We start from the raw sequence: 17,908 nt of genomic DNA, 5'->3' as shown, positions 1-17,908 counted from the left end.
AGCATCGGCCAACATTTCCAATTTCATTGATGCATTTATCAGAGTCACTACTCTTGATAGCTTGGTCCTAAGTCAGTGGAATATCTTGCCTATATCTGCTGTCACAGTATATGCATATGTCTTTATCATCTGTGCTTTACATTCCACTTGTCCTTTTATTATTACTGGGGACGCTAGGAATGGAAGAAAGACGATGTTTAATACCCTATTTCGAGTAGCGGTTTTGTAGTATTTGTTTAAATTCCTATAGTGAGCTGGACACTATCATTTCCCCCATAGAATCTAACTGAGAAGAGCCATTGGGAAATGAATAGGAGGAATGACGGTCCTGGTAATCAAACTCAAATCCTTTTCGTTCATTTTTGGGTGCACCGAGGAAATAGGCACGATGTCAGAGATGTATTGCTAATTGTTTCTAAAGAAGAAGTGGATTTGAACTATCAGATGAGAAACATGAAGGTGACGAGAAAGGGTCTCTCAAACTCGAAGACTCAGAGTAGGGTGAATTAGGTGGTTTGGTAGGAGACCAATTTGAGGTAAGGGATTCTCCAGATACACCGTAGGGTTAGAGGAGTTTCTTGGAATAGGATATGGTGAGCCGGAGATTTGGTGGTGCTCGAAAGGAAAAGCTTGTTCATCGAAATAACATCCTTGGCTGTATGGGTATCTTGGGTATCAAAATTAAGAAGATCGGCATAGGTCGTATTCCATCCTGACACCTTCTCTCTTCCTGTATCGAATTTCGGGGAATCTTCCTTCATATGAATCGCTCCAAATCTGTTCAGATTTTTTAAGTTAGAGGTTTGTTGATTCCTCATTCCCTGTGTATCAAAGATAGCCTCCATGTTTGGCAATTTTGCCTGGGCTCTCCATTACAAGCCTCATTGTATAGATTAGAAGAGGGGATTACTAACAAATTTGGGAATTTGTCAAGAATTTAGTGTAGATATCACGATAGTGAGCTATTCCGTGTTGGATAAATCTACGAAAACTCTCTCTCAAATAGTCACATATCATCGAAGTAGTGAGAACTCCTGGTATGCCCTTGCCTGGAAGAATTCTGAAACCAGCCATTCTAGCAAGTCTTTCTCTACAGAACTAATGGAATTCCGTCTATTTTTTCCTCTGTCACTTGGCCTTGCTGAGAGTATCGGCTGATAAGTAAAGGCATAGTGACAAGTTATATCACAATTTGCGTTCTGCTCTTTCTTGAAACTTAAGGAGACTAAAGAATCTATGGTGTCTTCCACTCAATATCATGTATCTCATGCAAATTGTCTCATCTCCGTAATTCCAAGAGCATATATGTTAGTTGGAGGTACTGTGACGCATCCCTGAGTTTACATTTTTATACTCTTCGGCCATAGGTGTTAAAAGCATTATGATGCTAAGTTAAGCTGAGCTAGCTCCACGAGATAAATGTTGTCACCGTAAGTGGACGAAAGCGTTAGGAAGTTCAAAGCATTTATCTCTGGTTGCATATTTCTACCGATTTGGAACATTTTTCTAACGAAGTGCTTTTACTTTTTATTTGCAACTAATGGCCTAAAATGCTCCAACCAACATTCAGAAAGTGTCACAGTGCTTTCATTTATTATTCACACTAATGACCTGAATTGGTTCATATCACTGACGAGTGCAGGGGTCTTGGAATGACAGTAGAGTGACACTCTATCTTGAACTAACCAAAAAACTTGTTAAAATCTTATAATCTCCCTATATTTGTTCAAATCATCCAAATAGTTTTAATTTTCTATGCTCTCTCCAGAAAGAACGGCCTCCAAACACATTTCGAAATGTCTTGATGCGTGTCTACAAGGTAACTTTCCTGTGTTACATCTTTGAGTTTTGGTGACAATTGATCCTTATTACTCAAGCATGATCTCAATTGCCCACCGACCAAAACTCTTACGCGTTATCAAGAATCAAATATTTCGAGCCAGCTATCTCGGGGTTCTTATTTACTTGTTCAATGATAGACTTGATGAAATAATAGAAATGTTTACTGTTGGTTCCTTTAGATAAAGCTTCAGATGCAATTTTACCATTGTCAAGCTATTTGGTAATGCTGGTGTTCTTTAGCTCGATGCGACCTTTAGAGGAAATAGCCCCAAGAAATGAAACGTTGAGTCCACGAGTTACGGGTGTAGTAAGAGTTGCCTTTTCACCTACTGGTGAATATTCTCGTCTCATGCTGATGTTAAAACCAGCTTCATCTACAAAAATACAAATCATCAAGTTTATCTTTATGTTCCTGTGCCCATTGAAGTCTTTCTTTCTTGAGATCCAGACTTCTACTTAGAGCCCACTTCGAAATTCTTTCAAGACTAAGCTTACAGACCTTAGTTACAAAATTATATGAGGTTGAAGCTTTTGCTTTGATATTGTTGAAAGCATCGTTGTGGCCCTTTAATATGTCTTCAAGAGTTACAGTTTCTTTTTCTCTTACCATATTTTGCACAAACTCTTTGTGTTCATCGGTGAGAAGTGTTTTACGGGTTGACATGTCTTACCATGTCGACAATTGTCTTATTCCAATTAGGTGCAAGCAGTTTGTAAGGGAATGCCCATATCTTCGCTGCTCTGTAGGCTGAAACCCCTTCTTCGTAATCCATATCTCTTTTATAGAGCTTTCGTAGTATCTGTATGGTCCTCTTTGTTGTCTTTTGACGGTTTCTACATCATAATACGTATATCGATATCAGTTCCATCATCATCTACTTTATCTATTCGAATTTCTTCGTTTGCTTTTTTTATAATCGCCGAAAACTTAAACATGCTTCCACAGGTACCATCTCTGACTCAAGAGTCATCATATCCGTTCCGGAACAGAATCTATTACCAGGACCATCAGCAAAACCATCAGGAAGTACACCTGAATTGAATTCATGTTTATGTTCAATTAGATTATGTATACTTTACATTCCATTATATTTTATAATCACAGTGAATATTCTCTCATCCTAAAAGCTGTAGTCCTCGCACAAAGAAATGGCCGCAAAAAAAAGTTCTGTTTAACGTGCCTTAAGCGTTGTACGGTAACAACAAGTCGAGTGGAGCACACCGCGTACCACAATGGAACCTTAGTAGGGAGCGGATATACCTTAGGTATAGATATTTGAATTGAATATTACGAAAAATGCCGTCGACTGGTATTAACAATTTCCGAGTGTGGTTGGAAAACTTTAGGGGGTTTTCTATGAAAACAATTCCGTCCACTGATATTAAAATTTCTTACCGGATGAACCATTTCCGGTCATTGGTGTGAATAAAATGGAAGCACTGTAAGATGTGTGCGGAAGAGGACGGAATTATGCAAATAATCAGGTGAGTAAACTGATTCTGAAACTACCATGGCAATCTAGAGCTTGAACAACAGCTATCAACAAGCCTTAAGCACGTTGTAATATTACTTATAGAGATGTCGCTAATGCCAATTGTATTCTAGGTTTGACAAGCATTATTCTGAGACATCTGCACTGTGTTTGTATTGGCAAATTATATTTGTTCACTTGGCATTACTTCGTTTTATCTATAAGTAGAAAGAGGGGTAAACAAAAATCTTGTGCGGTAGTATATGTTTTTTCAAGGAATACCACTTACCCATTCCAATTCAATTCCAGCAATTGCAGCGAATAAGCCTTGAACTAGGATAATCTCGGAGCTCGGGCGCTCAACAGAAAGTTTTTCCGGTCCTCACCGAGATAGGCAGCACGTTAAGCTGTTGGGTTATCATAGAAGGGGACAAATAGTGTCTTAGAATAGCTAGTTTATTGCTTGAAGTAGCTCCTTAATCTTTGAAAGCCAGAGACATGATACGTGTAGTCTTGAATGAATTCCCTGAACGTATTATAATGGAAATGGTGATTTTTCGATGTAAAATGGCTTCACATACGGCTATCAAAGATACGAACGTCTGTAGACCGGAACAGGGATCGGACAAAAATTTCTTAATCCGTGCATCTACTCATCTTCAATATTTAACTTAACTCATCTGCTCCAATCACTTCTTCATGATTAGTAAAAAGGGTAACTCCTAAATAAGAATCATAGAATGACCTCTTCAGCAAATAAGGTGAAGTATCCGTATGTAAATAACTGAATGTCGACTTGACGCTCCATTGATAGCCTTCTGTGCCCACCGAAGAACAAACTAACAATGTTTTAGCTTTTGGTATGGGGGTGCTGCTAGTATGATAGCATGTTTGGTAACCCATCCATTAGACCTTGCAAAAGTTCGCTTACAGACAGCTTCCACGCCAGGTCAATCTTTGGTTTCAATGATCTACCAAATAATCACTAAAGAAGGGTTGTTTAAGATATACTCAGGGTTAACAGCCTCTCTTTTAAGACAAGCTACATATTCCACTGCTAGATTCGGTATTTATGAATTCTTAAAAGAAAAGTATGTGGAGACAACGAATAACTCGAAACCTAGTACGGCCGTTTTGCTTCCTATGTCTATGGTTGCGGGTGCCTTGGGAGGTTTAGTTGGTAATCCTTCTGATGTTGTGAATATAAGAATGCAGAATGATTCAAGTTTACCAGTGGATCAAAGAAGAAATTATAGAAATGCTTTTGATGGTATCTACAGGGTGTGCAAGGATGAAGGTGCTATTTCATTATTTAGGGGATTAACTCCAAACTTAGTTCGTGGTGTTTTGATGACAGCGTCCCAAGTTGTAACCTATGACATTGCCAAAAATTTGCTAGTGGATCAAATTCATATGGATCCAGCCAAAAAGTCTACACATTTCAGTGCTTCTTTGTTGGCCGGGCTAGTGGCAACAACAGTTTGTTCACCAGCAGATGTTGTCAAGACCAGAATCATGAACGATAAGGGTTCTGGCGGTAATGCTGTAAAAATCTTGACAAGTGCTGTAAAGAATGAAGGAGTGGGCTTCATGTTTAGAGGATGGTTACCTTCGTTCATAAGGTTAGGTCCACATACAATTGTGACCTTTTTGGCCCTAGAACAATTGAGAAAATTCAAACTTGGAATGTAGGACCCTATTCATCTTCTTGCATTGTTTTATAGAATTTTACAGTAAATTATTTAATAGACAAACTTTAATAGACAAAAAGAATCCGGTAAGATCCAGTAGTGATTAGACTTCACTTACAAGCACTGAAACTCTCGTTATCTTGGTATTTGATTCCAAACTTAATCTCTTGTTATTTATTAAAACTATAAGTGATCTTAGGAGAGGGCAAAGACAAATTCTATTTTCATAATGAATGGTTTCGCAGAGTAGAAAACGAACTGAATATCGAAAATGAGTGGTACCATGTCGAAACTAATTCCTCGAACCATTGTCATTGAACGTCAGTACAACATTCATTCTAATTCATGGGGAAAGAAGTTTTAAGTGTTGCGATAAATGTAATTGATATAGCACTCAACGATAATGCATATATTTAGTTGGGAAAGTATCGTTATTATACATCAATGTTGTCCAATTCAGCTTTTTCGAAAGCTTCTTTCTCGGCCTCCAAAATGTATGGAATTAAGTAGTGATTGTCCTCTTCTGGCTGGATAGCTTTGTTTGTTGGTAATAATTGATGGGATAATGCTAATTGATGAGCAGTAATAAATCTGTAGTTTCTGGCGTAAATTTCGTTGTCTGGTAATCTGGAAATAGCCTTTTGGTTGACTACAGACTCCTCAGCAATCAAATCGTTAAACCTTGAGAATTGTTAGTATTAATATTTCTATAACATGAGCTGGTGTCTTCGGAAATTGAAGAGCCAACATGTAACGTCTTGAGTCAACTTACTTTAAACCCATCTCTCTGTAACCCGCGTAGGCAACGAAAGCCTTAGCCACCGGGTTAACAATCTTGGACAACGTTGGTCTAGATAAAATGAAATCAGCAGTCTTGACAACGGAAGTAAGGGAAGCCATTTTGATGATCTTATTGTGTTAACCTGTTTAGCAATATGTTCTTCATGATTGATGAATTTGAATTTCTAAATGGTGTTTGCCAAACGAGCAGAAAATCAAAATTTGTGGAATTTTTATTGGCTACATCTAGATTTCCTAATTGGGAAACAAGTTACAATATACATGATAATCGATAAATATATTGATGAATTCTATGATGTCTAATAATGATACTCATCAGAGCCTTGCCCAGCAGTATTAGGAAAGCCAACTTCTTTCAAAATGTTCTCAGGACCATCTGCTTTAACAAGATCGAACAATTCTTCGTTCTTGCACAACACTAATCCCACAACGCCACAAGAATTGATTCCTAACTTCATTTTATAAAGTGCCAGACGTCTTGGAACAATCATCATGTACTTCGTTGTCATTACGAAATTATATGAAATATGATCAGCATCATTTTGCCTGGATACTGTTAAGGACCTTTGAAGTAACGACGCAAAGAATAAGTTGAGATCATCATTTTCCAAGTCGTCGAGGTTATCAGGAAGACGAGCTACAAAGTGAGCAAATGGCAAGTCTGGATTTTGCAAGGGCTCTTGCTTAACATTCGGAAGGAAAGGCTCCGAAGTAGAAGCTAATTGCTCTGGATAAGCAACAAATTCATTCTTGTCAGGAAATGTCATGAATTGGATGTGCTTGTGGGGCTGGGAAGCTCCACTTTCAGGTCCAGAATTGTAAAAAGCAAACCAGCGCTCATCATTATTGGTAGCCTTGAGTAATTCTCGAAGCATGGACAATATGCCTTGAAGTTCATTAGGTGCAAGGGGCGTGTTTTGCGATTTGAATTCCTTTGTGATTATCATAAAATGCTTTGGCACAACTGGAAACTTATTGAACACAACTCTGAATTCATCTGTAGCACCATAGTTGTTCAAAATTGTTAACTCCGGTTCTGGTTTGGCGAATGGGTTCTCTGCTTTTGTTCCGTTATCTGGTCTGTGCTGCAATGATTTTAAGAGTGTCAACTGGAAGTCAATAGTCGAATTGCCCACCTTTTGTTTGACGGATTCTGTAGTTGCAGATCCTCCGTTAAATATTATATGACCATTATTTACTGCCTCCTCATATTTGTCAGTCAATCTTTCGTAGAAATCGGTGGGAACTGTTAGACTCATTGTGGATAAAGTGATGATTGCAGAATAGTCAACGAAAAGATAAGGCACAGATACACCTTTTTCTTTCAAGCTTCCAAGACACAGCAATTTCCATTTCGCACTATTTTCTGATTTGTTATGATGAAAAAATATTTATTATTACTATTATATATTATTATTATTACTATTATTATGATACAAAAGGTATGGTATGTAACTGTCTATCGCTTTTTGAACCAATTCAATAGCCTTTCCTTCCTCTTAGCTTTCATTATGGTCAGGGAATCGCTATCTTCCTTGTCCACAAAACGTGTACTGGAATCCATGAGCGAGAAACTCATTGATTTAGCTTTAGCATGTCTCCTCCTGGAAACTGACGCAGGCAATTCAAGCGCAGCACTCTCTATAGACGAGTGCCTTCCTAGTCTGTTCAGAGCAAGATCCTTCGGAAAACTATAAATTGAGCTTCTTTTCGAATAATCGGAAATTTCCTGCTTTGGAGTAACATCTACATCGATGTCAGACAGAATGATAGGAACCGCACCAATAGGGGATTGCGGATTCAGGGTTACATTTATCTTTGTAGTTGTTGTTGTAGTTATAATCTGGGAATTCGATGCTGATGTAGAAAGCAACTGCGACGATACCAATGGCTTATTACCAGAGTAAGCCGGCATCTGCGTAAGGTGCAAAATTCTTTCTTCGGAAGACGATACTGGTCGCCTAGGCGAAGAACGCTTTGGTGAAGTTTCACTAGATGATATGGTTGATGCTGCAGATTGGAAGCTACTTTTATGCTTTTGTCGAACTGTTGCATTAGTACAATCTGCGAGAATGGTGTTCTCATTCGGTCGAATAATCTTGTCGGAGTTAAAATCATCTTGCTGAACAGTTGAATTAGTCGATGGTGACGAGATTTCTTCACACTCGGTGCTGACAACAATAGAAGGAGTGGTATTCTGTAACCTCTCTTGTATAGACATCTCTAGGCTCAGATCGTCGTAAGCGTTAGGAACAGTGGCTGTTCTGCTTTTATCATCCAGTATAGGCACGTTGTTTTGTGAAAGCATAGAAGAATCATCAGTTGACTGGAGTGTCCCACTGCTTGAAATGACAGTAGACGAAACCAAAGATTTCATGCTTATGGGACTAGTTGATGAGTTCTTGATGTCATCCAAATTACTTGCAGTCTTCGATGAAGTTGAAAGCACAGTGTCCTCTTTCGAATCTAATACATTACTGCTAATGCAACTACGAAGAGCGGATGGAGCTTCATTTTTCAGAATGCTCAAGGAAGGAGATGAAGCCGATTGAAATTTTTCGTGAGTCCTTATTGGAGGAGAAACCGCCCTCTTGTACTCTGGACTGAACATTCTCTTTTCAATTAGTCTCGAGTGGTTGTCGATTTGCGAAGTGGCTCGTTTTACGCTGGATTTGAGAATGGGCAAACTAGAAGAGTGCCCCAATCTAAGCTCTTTTGACGGAGGTGGAGGTGTGTTTAAGGTGAGGCAATTCCCGCTGCTGTTTGACCTCACGATATTAATACTATCTGAAGACGTCTCTTTCATAGCGTTGGAGATCCGATTCGACTGGTCATAGAAACTTTGGTACCTGTTAGCCTTTGCACCTGAATTCTTAGTAGCCATAATAGTCCCGATAGTGCCTAAACTAATGCCTGGAAGTGAGTTGGCCGATTCCTTTGAAGAGTTTGAATATGTCTTCTCAATCAAATGACTCTTCCCACCACTACGTAAACTGGAGGTCGACGAGTTCGCAGACATGTTACTAAAAACATTGCTCATTGCTGGAGGTGGATTGGCAAAGATATCATTTCCAGACTCGGTGTCAGATCCCATAAATTCAGACGTTGGTCCGTTTTTGATTTCCTCGAACTCGAATTCGTCATTATCTTCTTCAATAATAGAATCTGCGGTCAGTTCCTGTATCGGTTGATTGAAGAGGGGAATACTAGTAGTAAAATTTCCCGAGTTTAACATACTGCTAGAATTGTACGAGTTCAACGGAGAATGAAACAGGCTTGCGCTTTGTTTAATGAAAGGAGATGCAAGAAAATCATCGTCGTATGTATAGTTTGCTGGTACCAGTTCTGTTCTCTTATGATTTAAGTTCGAGTTAGAATTATTAGGGGAAGAATATCCAAATTCTGATCCTCCTATATGGAGATTAGCATGAAGAATTTCGTCCAAATCGATGACTGCTTCAGGAATATTTTGTGACTCCGTATTTAAGGAGCAACGTCCTTTAGATAAGTTTGCATTTGAGGATGAAGCAGTACGCCTATGGCTATTGCTACCAAGCCGAATGGGGGAATTCAAGCTCAAGCTCATACTGTTGGATGCATGGAAGTTGCCCCTTTTGACGGGTGACATTGAATTCATGTGACGCGTAAATACGTTAGCTCTCTCTGGAACCTCCGGACTTTTTGTTGGAAATGAGAATCCATCGGAGTTCGTATTACTACCAGCTATAAAATCTTCCTCATTGTTAAAGTGGAAATGCTTGTCTAACTCGAAGTTGTCATCTGCTTCTAACGAGGGGCGAGGACTGTGCTGGCTCGAAAGAGACCTAGTAGACGACGGATGTGGAGGAGAAAATAGCCCAAGTTCCATAGTACTGAAGTCACCTGAGATGGCGGCCGAACGTCTGTGTCTATGTGCTCTCTTCCCCAGAGGAGTAGAAGCTAAATAGTTGGAAGATGGAATGGGAAGGGATGTCATGTTGATAATGATAGTGTGGGGGTATTAATAATGCTAGAATGATATGGGAATGGAAATATGCGAAAAAAGTTAACGATTAATGAAATGAATTGAAATTAATGAATAAGTGCTAACGAAAGTTCCTGATTACTGGTGAGTTCTTATTTAATGATTAACGCGGTTCTGAAAAGGGCCAATAGTCAAGAAACGAATGACAAGGTGGAAAGGGATATCCGGGTGAAATGAATAAAGAAATGATGCAAAGGGTAATGAATGGACGCTAACAAAGGTAGTTTGTAGCCAGGGATGATAATACAAAGATTATCTGGGAGATACCTTCTTCGATGACCAACGGTATCTTGGTTTGTTTATCGTATGTCTTGCTATCGGAGGTAGAAGCAACCATAAATAATGGCAAAAGTGTCTTATGAGATGAAGACTAGGTTGAGCACCTTCTTCTTTTCCTCTTTTTCTGCCTTCAAGATAAGGGGAAACAATCTGCTTATAAATGTAGGCGACTTCTTCTCGTTTGTTGATTAGCTCGTGTCAATTTTTGAATTTTTTTCTGCCTATCCTTCTGCGTGCAATATGGGAAAATCTGGACCACAAAGAAGACAGGACCCGCAGAGCAAAATTCTTGGAGACGCTCCCGAATTGCTATGTGTGAAACGTGAAGAGGGTCTACGCGCGTCAGAATCGGCAGATGGGCTAGATAGTAGCAGGTGGTGGTGCGGGATTTATTGTAGGTAAGTATTTCGAGGTATCACCAGCTTTTGAAGTCTTTATCACAAGAAGTCAGTCTGTTATTAGTATGTTGGTTCGATGAATATGAGACCACTGCACTGCTGAAAGGATACTTGTTAGCTAATTAACCCCAAAATAGTCATATGTAAAGGTAAGGTTCAACCAGAGTTCTCATGCAAAACACTTAGTGAAATTTTGAACTCTATAATTTTTCCTAAATGAGACAAATTTAGGTACCTACATCAAAATTTTTTCAGCCATTGCAATATTAGGTTTAAGCCCAGATGGTCCTACTAACACATCATAACTACAATGTCCGTGGCCACAGTAATCTCGCCATAATGCTACGGAGCAGCAGCATTCATGTTTACTTTATATGGATATCAACTCAAGATTCGCTTACTCTTGTTGGCTTCATCGTAACGGGAGTGTTGTAGTAGCTCTTGAATGTCTTCTATTCTAAATGCCCATGAACGCCTTCAGGGGAAGCAAATTTGTGTAGTATTATCTCTGCAAGTATTCCAGCGCCGAAGGCACACAAAGCCATCTATTGAAAGCTCCTATTTGCTTCCCCTATCGGTTAGCGATCAAGGCTTCATTTCACTTCACACGAGCCTTCCGGTGTAGAGGTTAGGTTATGCTTGCTGCTCACAGTATCTATTCATTGTCTATGTTTCGCATTCTATCTTCTCGCATCTTCGTTAATAAGCAGGAACATTGAGAGACGTTTTCATACAGAACTTGAAATTGATGCAAGAAGCACGGTGCAATGCTTTACAACCCAATTCCACTGATGGGAATGCTCATAATTCTGCTTGAAATGCTGCTAAATAACTTCTCGCTGGAAAATTAGTAACATGAAATGTCAATAGTAATGATACAATATCCTACCTGGCTGAGAGGCAGTTTCGCAGCAATTGAAATACGCGGCATTGCCTGATAAAGTCACGATGGCATCCATTCTCATCTGTAACTTCGAAGATCTACGCAGTAAGTTGTTATAATATTATGTTGTACATGGAACGATTTATATTATGCTCTATTTAGACTTATTTCTTATTCTTTTTGGCAATTCTTCTCAATGCCCTTTGCTCATTCTTCATGACACCGTCAACCATCTTATATTTACCTTTAACTCCCTTAGGTCTGCCACTTAAACCTCTGTTAGAACCTCTAGCAACGACAAGTGTCGTTTTAGGCTTCATCTTCTGCTTCTTTGTCAATTTCTTCATCAATTTCTGAATCTCCTCGGCCTTGTCCTTCTCAGATTTACCACTGTCTTCATTGATCAAATCAGATTTCTTCTTAAGCTTCTCCAATCTTCTTAATGCTCTCATCTTCTTACGTCCTTGCGCTTCTAAGACCTTCTTGATTGGTCTTGCATTTAATTGTCTCTGCTTCTCTTTTATAGCTAATGCAGCTTCCTTCGTGATAGGCTTTATAATCTTGGAGTGTCTCTTTTCATCATCAATGAACCACTCGGGTAAGTTATCAACGTCTCTGAAAGAGTTTCTATTTATACCTTCGTCAATTAAGTCATGCTTATTCATTTGACCTAATGCAACTTGGTGTGCCAAAGTCATAGCTTCCACCGTTGCGAGATCGACCTTTTGCTGTTGTGACTTTGCCTTTGAATATTGACGTGCTATAGACTCTTGATCAGAGTCAGAATCATAATCTGCTTCTTCGAACTCCTTTCCAGCTGGAACAATTTCGAAGTCACTTTCATCACTATCTGAACTATCCGATGAAGAGTTTTCTTCTTGTTGTTGTTGTACCTTCCCGTTTCCATTAAGTTTTACAGCAGCTGGCTGCTCTTTCTTGGTCATGTCATCTATTAAAGAATCATCACCCAACTCTCCGAAAATTGAGTCAGAGGCGAAAAAGACCTTTGCATTCTTCGACAACCCATCTTTACTTCTCCTCTCTGCAATAAGCTTGATGTGCTCGTCATCATCAGAATCAGAATCAGAGTCCTCGTCGTCCATCTCGTAGTCTTTTGTTTCTTCTTCATCATCTTCATTCTCTGAATGGATACCGTCCCAAGCCTCATCATCGACATCTCCTCTTGCTTTCTTAGCACGGTAGTTGGCATCTCTCTCGGACTTCCTTTCTTGATAGGTATTGTACATGTCATCCAATTGTGCCTCTAATCCGTCTAACTCGTCATCAGACTTATCATCAACTTCGTCTTCGTCAATATGAATATCATTATCTCTTGCAATTTCCTCATCGTTGAAGACCATTCTCTTCTTACCTTTGGCAATCTTGTCAAGTTGGCCGGTCTTCTCAGCTGTTTTCAAATTAAACAAAGATTCTGCACCAATTTGTGCTGCCTCGATACCTATATTCATATCTGTCAACATGTTCATTTGGTTTCTCACAATTTCCTTTTGCTTCAATTCATTTGCGTTCTTTTTAGCCCTCTTTGCCTTTTGCTTTTGTCTGTCACTTAATTCTCCCAATTCCTTGTCTATTTGTTGGTCCTCGGTTAATTCTTCTACCTCGACTAAGTTCTTTTTGTCTACTTCCTCCTTGTCATCCAATCCTAAAAGTTCACGAGATTGCTTTCTAAATTTCAAGAGTAATTTAAATTCCTTCTTTCCTAAGACTTTCAAATCTTTTATACATTCGAGTAATTCAGGTGTGCAATGTCTTGTTTTCCTCAATATTTTCCATTCAAGGTCATCTTTTTCTGGCTCAAGTAACTTGTTTGTTGTACCCAATAATGTGATCGGGTCTTCATTCTTTATAAACTCTAATAATGGCACTTCGTGGTACAATAAGTAGTCACCATCTTCGTAACCAGTTCTGTGTCTAGTCTTCTTCTCGGGTCTAAAGACTTTAGCCTCGTTGTTTTCTGGTCCACTAGCCAACTCTTCGAAAACTGTCTTGGGGTCTAACAATCTCGGATCTAATTTTTTTGGAGCTTTGAAACCTTTACAAACAACAAAAATTTCAGCAGAAACATTACGAGAGGCAGGAGGCTTTGTTGCTTCTACCTTTTCGAATAACTGTTGGAATACCCACATCAAATTGTTGTAATCTCTTGATCTGAAAATTTTAGTGACGAAAGTTCCACCAGCTGTCAAATTCTCCACAGCTAACTTCAAGGCTTGCAAAGTCAAATGAGATTGGGTAAAAGCATCTTGAACCCAACCCAAACCGACATTTGGAGCACCATCATGGAGGACAGTGTCGGCCTTCCATGTCTTCATATGTCCTCTTAATCTGGATCTACAGTCTTCGGTAGTAATATCCGACTGGAATGTTATACAGTTTGGCAAAGGCTTTATTGGTACAATGTCAACACCAATAATCAATGAGTTTATTGGGCATAATTGTGATGCCACCTGACACCAGGAACCTGGAGCGGCACACAAATCGATTACAACCTTTGACTTCTCCAAGAAATGTCCATACTTCTCATTAATTTGGATAATCTTGAATGAAGAACGGGCTCTGTATCCCTTCTCCTTCGCAAGGTAATAGTATCTATCTAAACGACCTTTACTATTCTTCTTCTGCGTCTTACCCATAGTTGCTGTTGATCAAAGTTAACTAATAGTATATATCTTTCACTATTAGAAATATTTAGCATTATCATATACTTCTTTGAGATGAGAGGAAAGAAAAAAAAATTCGCAGACGCTCATAACCTGGTGTGCATATAAAACAGTTTTTTGCAACAAATCCAACCCTACATAAACGTGATATAGTACTTAGCTCTTCAAGTTTGTAAGACTATATCCAGCTAATAGTACAATGCCTTTACTTTAAAATAGTATATTATGCTATCTGCTCATAAATTCCACTCTTGCATCTCTGCATGGTCACGCTCTGGATCTACTAGACCATTGTCTATCAAAATAATATTGCCATCATTACAAAGAACACACTCCTTAGTAAGAATATCATCGAGCTCCTGCTTGTTAACTGCAGAGGGGTCTCTCTTGAAATTCTGAAATAGTTTCTTAAACCGGTAGTTACCTTTCAGTTTGAGGTAACTGCGAAGGAGACAATCTTTATGGTGTCCGTGATGACAATTAGGAAAATAGACAAAGTTTTTATTAATCAAAAGCGTTTGACATAATTGACACAGTTCACCTGGTTCAATAATGGAATAAATTTTTGCTTTTTCGGAGACTTTGTTGGAGTTTTTGATTTGTTGCTTAAGATTGTTTGATATTTTCAAGGATTCTTTCATTTCAAGTGACAACTGATTGATCTTATTGTTGTATTGGTTCAAAGATTTGACGATTTCGTCTTTGAAATTGTTTATCATGATGGACTCAGGGAACAAAGGTAATAAATCTTTCAAACCAAGAACACCGGAACTGTGGCTGGTGTTGGATAGATTCAAAATGTACTTAAGCACACGATTCAACTCGTGCAGGTCAATAGAATTTACTAGAGACGAGTCTTCCTTCCCTTCCCTGGTCATAGATTGTACCAAATCGGTTGTTATAGACGTGACTGTATCACCATTGGGGCCATCATGTGCCGCTTTTGAATCTGTAGGCTCCATATTGTCATTCTCATCTTCCTCCATATCAATTCCGTCGAAGTAAAGATCAGGGGTTTTGCCTTCGCAGACCATATTGATCAAATACCTGGAGAACATTAACCATAACTTCTTACGAGCGCTATATGTTTCCTCTTCCAACTTGATTTTTCCAATAAGATTTATATCTTCTTCCTTTTCGTATTCTTCTTCTGAAAAATGCTTATTTCCTACCTCATTGCCAATCTCCCCACTAACTAAATGCTCGTCATATGTTCGTAGAACAAATTCTCCTAAGTCTGTTAAGTTATTATCCAAGGCAAGGGTTAGGGCAACATCAAACAAATTCATTTCGTTTATCAAAATTAAGATTGCAGGCTGAAATTGTTTGTATGTCAAACACAATCTTAGGATGAAATGAGAAGTGAACATCTGATTCTTTTTGGACAGACGAGACTCTTGATTTAAGAAATTCAAAAACTTTATTATTTGCTTAGTTGATTGTTTTTTACCTGTTTCAATATCATTATCAGGATAAGTTATCAATAGAGACAAATAATGGTTATTGATCTGGACCTTTCTAACCCCCTTATCATAAATTAACTTCAGCAAAAATTGAATTCCATAATTTTCAACTAGTGGAATCTTTCCATTATTCTTGCTGTATGTCAATATGGCAGGCAAAAATCTCTCGTAGTCTATGTCATCATTGAATCTGAGCCATGCTTCGATAGTTTGTTTAGGACTATTCATCAACAACACGGTCGAAACTCTGTATATAATTTCCTTTCTGTTCTCGTTCGATGATGTATAGATCTTCATGAGTGTCTTCACGGCGTTTGCAAAATCATTTATGTCAACATAGTAATTTAAAATGTATTCATAGTCTTCAATTAATTCGGCATAAAATATTAATTTCTCGGGACAATGTAAATCATTCATAATCTGATATATTGTATTTCTTTCGAGATGTTTGTAATTTGACAATAAGAAATCCTGAAATTGTGAATTCAATGCATCCAATATGGCCTCTTTTTTCCTCTTGGAGGTTGAGCTTTTTTTGGAGGGCCCGTTATCTATAATTGACAATGGCCCTAGCTTGTTATTGATATCAGACTCCAATTTATAAATCATTCGCAACAATATCTCAATAATCCAGCTCGACAAAATTGTTATCCTAATTTTATTTCTGTCGATATCTCTTGAAATTTTGTATTTCTCCAAAAGGTACTCAACTAAGAGCTTTTGAGAGACAATGCTAAGCGGTGAGGAATCAGCCAGCGTGACTGCTTGTGAAGAAGTAGGATCAACTTTAAGATGGTGATGAAGATTTAAAAGCATGAGACAGACTTTTTCAAATGGCTCAGACAGCCTAGCTAAGATTTTGACACCCTTCACCTGAAGGTCGACTAGCTCATCCTGTGCTGCCAAAGTGCCTTCTTCGCTGTCCACTGATGTATCTAAAATACCGTAATCGATTCCAAGCCCGCCTCTTTGCAAGCAGTCATAGCCTTGTTTGATTAGGACAAGGTCTTTCTTATAATGATTACTAGCATTGCTACTCTCATCGCTGTTTTCCTCTATGAATTTTAGAGCTTCTTCGAATTTACCCATTTTAAAGTAATTGTACCATACAGAAATCGATTCATGTTGAATGATTAATTCATATATCGAATTATTAGTGAAGAGCCAGTACGTGTTCTTTTTATAATCTGCAGTTATTCCTACTACCCTCTCACCGGGATTGCAATATTGTTTGAGATTTAGTTCAATTGGTGGCGAGGAAGCATTTGAGAGAGACAATTTGTTAAACACAATCAATTTCTCATGGCTGTTGCTTAAACATATCAAATGATGGGGAGACAAAATCAAACTATGTGAATCCTTACTAATAGAACCATTTCCTGAAGCAAAGGTGAGTTTCTCTGCTTGAGATAGCAATATTTCATTGTCATTCGTGTGTATTTCATTGGAATCGGGGGTAATATAGACATACTGTTGCCCGTTTGTAACGAATGATTTACCTGCCTTTGCCGTTGACGAGAGAGAAACTATTTTCGGATTGCTAGATTTGAATACTTTACTTAACTCTGCGTAAGATGTATCAAAACAGTCCCAAATGTATAATTCATTATTAATTATAGCATTTATCTGTGAATTATTGTTCGTAAACGTTAAGCCTGAAAGGAGGGAAAAATCAGAAGAATTCTGATACTTGTATATCAATTTTAAGTACTTGTCATCTCTTTTGTTCTCTTGCGTCGCAGGCTCGTGATATTTTAAGAGAGCTAGGTATATTTGACCTTCTTTGGTTCCAACCAAGAAATCTCCCGTAGTATCAACGGCATGGCTCGAATCTATGGGAAATGCAATTTCTTCAATATTCAAGTTCTTGAATCTGGGCAAAAGCTTGAAGTTGATGTATGTCTTATGTAAATAGTAGTAATTGATGTAGTTCAATTGAATGATCAAATGGGAGCCCGAAGGGTCCAACCAAGAATTCGTCACCCTGGCGATTCCAGTCGAATTGCTTGTCTGAACTTTTGGCAACGGGCATTTAGTCACTTGAGAGGGATTGTCAAGATCTATTCTAAAGACAAAAGTTCCAAGGACAAGGAACATGATGTTGTTCTGAACACATAGTTGAGTCAATGAGTGATCAAGGTTGAATTGCAATTGCACTGGTTCTATATCAAAAATTGGTACATCATGATCAACCACAGTTGATTCAGTTTGAATTGAGGTGTGGTTGTTAGAGGACAAATTATACGACCCTCCAGAACCAGACTTAATGGATAAAGTAGTACCCTCGTTATCCATTGATCTAATTTCTTGAAACTAATTATACTTCCCGATTTGAGATAAGCTGGTTAGCCGTCTTCAAGTGAAGCGACGTTAT

The 17,908-nt window shown here is 38.5% G+C and overlaps 6 protein-coding genes across 6 annotated transcripts; 1 reads left to right on the top strand and 5 right to left on the bottom strand. All coding sequences in view use genetic code 12, as the record gives it.

Moving 5' to 3' along the window:
- Window positions 1-4,193: 4,193 nt before the first annotated feature.
- RJT20DRAFT_95307 (uncharacterized protein) lies at window positions 4,194-5,006 on the top strand (the record flags this gene model as incomplete). Its single annotated transcript, XM_064921572.1, has 1 exon — window positions 4,194-5,006. One exon carries the CDS (start codon window positions 4,194-4,196, stop codon window positions 5,004-5,006), a length of 813 nt encoding a protein of 270 aa, XP_064774424.1.
- A 75-nt stretch (window positions 5,007-5,081) lies between these two features.
- On the bottom strand, window positions 5,082-5,918 carry QCR7 (ubiquinol--cytochrome-c reductase subunit 7). The gene is made up of 2 exons (XM_064917225.1): window positions 5,778-5,918; window positions 5,082-5,686 (listed from the first exon to the last, which is right to left on the bottom strand). The coding sequence occupies exons 1-2, from the start codon at window positions 5,903-5,905 to the stop codon at window positions 5,440-5,442; spliced, it is 375 nt and encodes a 124-aa protein (XP_064774423.1). The 5' UTR covers window positions 5,906-5,918; the 3' UTR covers window positions 5,082-5,439.
- On the bottom strand, window positions 5,919-7,204 carry APA2 (bifunctional AP-4-A phosphorylase/ADP sulfurylase). Its single transcript, XM_064917224.1, has one exon. The coding sequence runs from the start codon at window positions 7,063-7,065 to the stop codon at window positions 6,106-6,108; it is 960 nt and encodes a 319-aa protein (XP_064774422.1). The 5' UTR covers window positions 7,066-7,204; the 3' UTR covers window positions 5,919-6,105.
- Window positions 7,205-7,265: 61 nt separating this feature from the next.
- RJT20DRAFT_135098 (uncharacterized protein) lies at window positions 7,266-9,782 on the bottom strand (the record flags this gene model as incomplete). The annotated part of the gene is made up of 1 exon (XM_064918370.1): window positions 7,266-9,782. One exon carries the CDS (start codon window positions 9,780-9,782, stop codon window positions 7,266-7,268), a length of 2,517 nt encoding a protein of 838 aa, XP_064774421.1.
- A 1,714-nt stretch (window positions 9,783-11,496) lies between these two features.
- On the bottom strand, window positions 11,497-14,121 carry SPB1 (27S pre-rRNA (guanosine2922-2'-O)-methyltransferase). Its single transcript, XM_064917223.1, has one exon. It carries the CDS (start codon window positions 14,042-14,044, stop codon window positions 11,555-11,557), a length of 2,490 nt encoding a protein of 829 aa, XP_064774420.1. The 5' UTR covers window positions 14,045-14,121; the 3' UTR covers window positions 11,497-11,554.
- On the bottom strand, window positions 14,103-17,904 carry RJT20DRAFT_128196 (uncharacterized protein). The gene has a single exon (XM_064917222.1). The coding sequence runs from the start codon at window positions 17,827-17,829 to the stop codon at window positions 14,308-14,310; it is 3,522 nt and encodes a 1,173-aa protein (XP_064774419.1). The 5' UTR covers window positions 17,830-17,904; the 3' UTR covers window positions 14,103-14,307.
- Window positions 17,905-17,908: the final 4 nt, after the last annotated feature.

This window comes from Scheffersomyces xylosifermentans, assembly GCF_036884685.1.
Source record: "Scheffersomyces xylosifermentans strain CBS 12540 chromosome Unknown RJT20scaffold_4, whole genome shotgun sequence".
In the NCBI taxonomy this organism is placed as follows: Eukaryota; Fungi; Ascomycota; class Pichiomycetes; order Serinales; family Debaryomycetaceae; genus Scheffersomyces; species Scheffersomyces xylosifermentans.
This window is presented reverse-complemented; position numbering and strand designations above follow the sequence as displayed.